This window comes from Eimeria necatrix, genomic scaffold, assembly GCF_000499385.1.
Source record: "Eimeria necatrix Houghton genomic scaffold, Enh_scaff632, whole genome shotgun sequence".
In the NCBI taxonomy this organism is placed as follows: domain Eukaryota; phylum Apicomplexa; class Conoidasida; order Eucoccidiorida; family Eimeriidae; genus Eimeria; species Eimeria necatrix.
This window is the reverse complement of record NW_013654481.1, coordinates 1-5,000: the sequence shown is the minus strand read 5'-3', so window position 1 is coordinate 5,000 and position 5,000 is coordinate 1. Positions and strand designations below refer to the sequence as shown.

The window sequence follows — 5,000 nt, the reverse complement described above, 5'->3', positions numbered from 1 at the left end:
CTGCAGGTGCTACGGGAAGCAGCAGCAAATGATGAAGAGGCTTTGGCTGCGCTGGAGGGGCGGCGCTTCTCGCTGTCCCTCAGCAGCAGCAGCAGCAGCAGCAGCAGCAGCAGCAGCAGCAGCAGCAGCAGCAGCAGCACGGAAATAAAGGAAACCCTAGGAGCTGCTTTTGCTGCTTCCGGAGCCAAAGGAGCAGAACAAATTTTCAAAATCAATTTTAGACCTCTCGCGTCTTTTAGGGTTTCTCCCGTCACGCGCTGCTCCTCAGCCCTCCCAGGCAAACCCTAAACCCTAAACCCTAAACCCTAAACCCTAGGTGCTTTTTATGTCTGGGGCGCCGCGGCCAGCGGGCTCGGGCCTTCGCAGGCCAAACCCCACTCCCTCTAAACCCTAAACCCTAAACCCTGGCCAAAACGCGCCAAGGCCAGGGTCTGCAGCAGAAACCCTAAACCCTAAACCCCAGGGAACAAACCCTAGAGCCCATCCCTAAACCCTAAACCCTTAACCCTAAACCCTACAGAGCATCCCGCACAGGTAGGCCCTGCGAGCTAATTCTGCAGAGGCGCATATCTTGCTTCTTGTATTACGGTCTAGGGTTTAGGGTTTAGGGTTTAGGGTTTAGGGTTTAGCGGTTAGGGTTTAGGGTTTGGCGCTTTGCAGGCCATGAGGAAGCAATATTGGCGACGGCGTTCAGCCCTGAAGGCAGCAGACTGGCAACAGCAGGAGGGGATACCACGGTGACCCTAGGGTTTAGGGTTTAGGGTTTAGGGTTTAGGGTTTGGGGTTTAGGGTTTGGGGTTTCGGGTTTAGGAAGCAGGTTGCTCTGCCGCCGCAAGCGACCCGCCAAGAGAAGCGGAAGCGCTGCTAAGCCGAAGGGTTTAGAGTTGAGGGTTTTTCCGGGCCTCTAGGGTTTAGGGTTTAGGGTTTAGGGTTTAGGGTTTAGGGTTTGGGGTTTAGGTTCGGCTGTGGGACCTCAACACGGAGACGCCCCTGAAAACCCTCAGAGCCCACAGCAATTGGGTGCTTTGTGTCTCTTGGGCTCCTCACGGCCAGCTGCTTGCTTCTGCCGGAATGGTTTGTCAAACCCTAAACCCTAAACCCTAAACCCTAAACCCTAAACCCTAGTTGTTAAGGGGTGGCCGGCGCAGCTGCGGCACTGCGCCGTCTTTGGCGCAGAAGAGCCTCCCGCTTGCCAGCAAGAGGACTGTGCATCTGGGGTTTAGAGTCTGGGGTTTAGGGTTTAGGGTTTAGGGTTTAGGGTTTAGGGTTTAGGGTTTAGGGTTTGGGCTGCTGCGCAGGACGGCACAGTCTGCATCTGGGACCCTGACGGGGGGGCCCTCGCGGGGGCCCCCCTGAAGGGCCACAAGCAGCCAGTGACAAGTTTGGTGTGGCAGCCGCTGCACTTAGTTGCTGCTGAAGATGCAGCAGCAGCAGCAGCAGAAGCGGAGGCAGACGCAGCAGCAGCAGCAGCAGCAGCAGCAGCAGCAGCAGCAGCAGCAGCGGAGAAGGCGGCGCAGGCCAACGAAGCCGCCGCCGCCGCGAAAAGCCAGAAGCGCAAGAGCAACAGCAGCAGCAGCAGCACGAAGGCGCAGCCAGCAGCAGCAGCAGCAGCAGCAGCAGCAGCAGCAGCAGCAAAGGGCTCGAGCCAACGCATTTCTGCTGCCTGGAGAAAACGCCTCGGGTTTGCGCTGCCGAGCCTCCTCTTGGCGAGCGGCAGCAAGGTAGGATGCTCTTGCTGCTGCTGCTGCTGCTGCTGCTGCTGCTGCTGCTGCTGCCCTCACTGCTGCTGCTGCTGCTCTTGCTGCTGCTGCTGCTGCATCTGCGCATTTCAGTAGAAATCCAGAGTCTTCCGGCTCAAGGGTTCGAGCTCCCAACTCAGGTTATCAGCGAAGGGTAGGGTTTACATTCGATGGTTTAGGGTTTAGGGTTTAGGGTTTAGGGTTTAGGGTTTGGGGCTGCAGGACTGCACTGTGCGGATCTGGCGAACGGGGCAGCAGCAAGCGCTGAGGGTTTTGAGTTTTCATACTCAGCCTGTTACTCAAGTAAAGTGGTCTGGCGGCCCCCAAGGTGCCCCTAAACCCTAAACCCTAAACCCTAAACCCTAAACCCTAAGCCCTAGGCCGTAGTTGGAAACCCTTCGCCGTTTCCCTCAGCCCACGCGCCTTGAAGCTGCAGAGTTACCCACGATTAAACCCTAAACCCTAAACCCTAAACCACTGTAATAGAGTCAAGAGCCCTAAACCCTAAACCCTAAACCCCTGTAATAGAGTAGAGAAGCAGCAGTAGCTGCCTATGGCCCGTTTGCCCTAGCGCTGGGCCCAAACCCTAAACCCTAAACCCTAAACCCTAAACCCTAACCCTAAACCCTAATCATGAGCACAGGCTCAAATTATAAACCCCAAAGGCTCAGCGCAGTTGCCAAAGCAGCAGCACTATGTGGAGGCCGTGATTGCAAACCCTATTGGAAACCCTAAACCCTAAACCCTAAACCCTAGCTGCAAACCCTTGCTGCAAACCCTAATTGCAAACCCTTTCGTTCAGGCTATTTATTCAGCTCCTCAAGAGACACAACAGTGAAGGTTTTTAACCCTCTGACGGGGGCCCTTGTCAAGGACCTTAAAGGTGCTGCTGCTGCTCTTGCTGCTGCTGCTGCTGCTGCTGCTGCTGCTGCTGCTGCTGCTGACCTTCTGGCGGGCGCGAGGTTGTTGCTGCTGCGTTGATGCCGTTGCTGCTGCTGCCTCGGCTGCTGCTGTTGGTTTTGCTGCTGCTGCTGCATCTGTGGCTGCTACTGTTCTTGCTGCTGCTGTTGCCGTTGCTGCTATTGCTCAAGCTGCTGCTGCTGCTGCTGCTGCTATTGTGTCCCGGTCGCTGCTGCTGCTGCTGCCGGTGTGTCCCGGCTTCTGCTGCTGCTCTAAAAGCTGCTGCATCTGTTGCTGCTATTGCAGCAGCTACTGTCCGTGTCGCTATCATTCCTGCTGTTGCTGCTACTGTGCTGCTGCTGCTGCTGCTGCTGCTGCTGCTGCTGCTGCTGCTGCAGGGCATGCACACTGGGTGAACACTCTGGCCCTGAACTCCGATGCGGTGCTGCGCCGGGGCCCCTTCGACAACCGGGGGCAGCAGCAGGCTTTTACTTCCTTCGCAGGTAAGCCCCCTTTTAGGGTTTAGGGTTTAGGGTTTAGGGTTTAGGGTTTAGGGTCTAGCTTGAGCAGCTAATTCGCGGGCACGCAGCGGGGGAGAGCCGATGAAGCAAGAGAGGCCCCCAGAGCACTCAGCTGGCTAGCTAGCTAGCTATCCAGCTAGCTAGCTAGCTAGCTGGCTAGCTAGCTAGGTAGCCAGCTAGCTAGCTGGCTAGCTAGCTAGCTAGCTAACTAGGTGGCTAGCCAGATGGTTAGCTGGTAGGGCCCTTGGGCTCAGCAGGCTGGGTCTGCTGGGCCTCCTGCCTGCCAAACCCTAAACCCTAAACCCTAAACCCTAGATCGTGCTGCGGGCTTTATTTCTCAGAAATGAAGGACGCTGCGGAAAAGAACTTTAATACATTTATTAAAGAGGTCTGCTGTTGCTGCTGCTGCTGCTGCTCTTGCTTCTGCTGCTGCTGCTGTTGCTGCTGCTGCTCTTGCTGCTGATTATCCCCTTTTCTCTGTTTGCTTCGCTGTTGCTTCTGGCAGTGCCTGTTTCTTCTGTCTTTGCCGCCCGCGCGCAAATTGGAGAGTCTAAACCCTAAACCCTAAACCCTAAACCCTAATTTGTGGTTTGCGCAGTGCGGCGAGGAGGCCCTGCTCTCCGGCTCAGATGACTCAACTCTTATCCTCCGCAGGCTAAAGCCCAACGGGTCTTTTGAGGAAGTGGGGCGGATGACGGGGCATCAGAAGCTCATCAACTGCGTAGGGTTTAGGGTTTAGGGTTTAGGGTTTAGGGTTTAGGGTTTAGGGTTTATGGGAAGCGTGGCGGCGAAGGGATTCGGTTTGCCCTACACGAAATCGAGCCATCGAGGGCAGAGCGTAGCGCTTGGGTTTCTGGGATTGCGGTTTAGGGTTTAGGGTTTGGGGTTTAGGGTTTAGGGTTTAGGGTTTAGGGTTTGAGATGTCTGCGCAGGTGTGCTTCTCCCCCAACGGCCTCATGATCGCCTCGGGCTCTTTCGACAAGTCCATCAGGCGGGTTTAATTAATTTTTATTTTGTTTTTAATTTTAATTATATTTTATTAAAATGGCATATTATTTATTTTATTTTATCTGTTTTGTTTATTGTTATTTAATTTATCCAATTAATTTTATTTGTTTCATTATTTTATTATTTTATTTATTTCGAATTTAACTCGTTTCAGCTGATTTGGTTTCATGTCAGTCCATTTGTTTATTTGCATTTTCCCAGTCGACAGACCAAGGACCTAGGGCTTAGGGTTTAGGGTTTAGGGTTTAGGGTTTAGGGTTTAGGGTTTAGGGTTTGTTGCAGGCTGTGGAACGGGACCACTGGCCAGTACATGGCCACTTTGAGGGGCCACGTGGGGCCTGTCTACCAGCTGGCCTGGGCCGCAGACAGCCGTTTGCTGCTGTCAGGTCCGTTGCTGCTGCTGCTGCTGCTGCTGCTGCTGCTGCTGCTGCTTGTGCTGCTGCTGCTGCTGCTGCTGTTGCTGCGTCGGCGTTGCGGCGCCCTCTCGGCAGCGCGGGAGTGCGACCGCCGCGCGGCGAGGCTGCGGCCGGCAAGGGTTTAGGGTTTAGGGTTTAGGGTTTAGGGTTTAGGGTTTAGGGTTTGCAGGCAGCGGCGACAGCACTTTGAAAGTGTGGGACGCGGAGCAGCAGCAACTCAAAGAAGACCTCCCCGGCCACGCCGACGAAGTCTACGCCCTCGACTGGGCGCCCGCTGGAGGCGCAGCAGCTTCGGGGGGCAAAGACCGCATGCTGAGGATTTGGAGGCACTGAGCAGCAGCAGCAGCAGCAGCAGCAGCAGCAGCAGCAGCAGCAGCAGCAGCAGCAGCAGCAGCAGCAGCAGCAGCAGCAGCAGC

The 5,000-nt window shown here is 55.3% G+C and overlaps 1 protein-coding gene across 1 annotated transcript in view; it reads left to right on the top strand.

Annotated features, from left to right (window-relative positions):
• The window catches only part of ENH_00067720 (Notchless protein homolog 1, related), a gene marked incomplete at both ends in the record, with an annotated part of 6,175 nt that extends 1,258 nt beyond the window's left edge, over positions 1 to 4,917 (top strand). Inside the window, 10 exons of the mRNA XM_013582401.1 lie at positions 1 to 230; positions 644 to 737; positions 958 to 1,074; positions 1,299 to 1,721; positions 1,962 to 2,067; positions 3,038 to 3,142; positions 3,502 to 3,548; positions 3,759 to 3,886; positions 4,451 to 4,554; positions 4,754 to 4,917. The exon at positions 1 to 230 is cut by the window's left edge and continues 31 nt beyond it. Coding sequence (XP_013437855.1) covers positions 1 to 230; positions 644 to 737; positions 958 to 1,074; positions 1,299 to 1,721; positions 1,962 to 2,067; positions 3,038 to 3,142; positions 3,502 to 3,548; positions 3,759 to 3,886; positions 4,451 to 4,554; positions 4,754 to 4,917 — 1,518 coding nt within the window. The remainder of the gene's footprint in view (positions 231 to 643; positions 738 to 957; positions 1,075 to 1,298; positions 1,722 to 1,961; positions 2,068 to 3,037; positions 3,143 to 3,501; positions 3,549 to 3,758; positions 3,887 to 4,450; positions 4,555 to 4,753) is intronic.
• Positions 4,918 to 5,000: the final 83 nt, after the last annotated feature.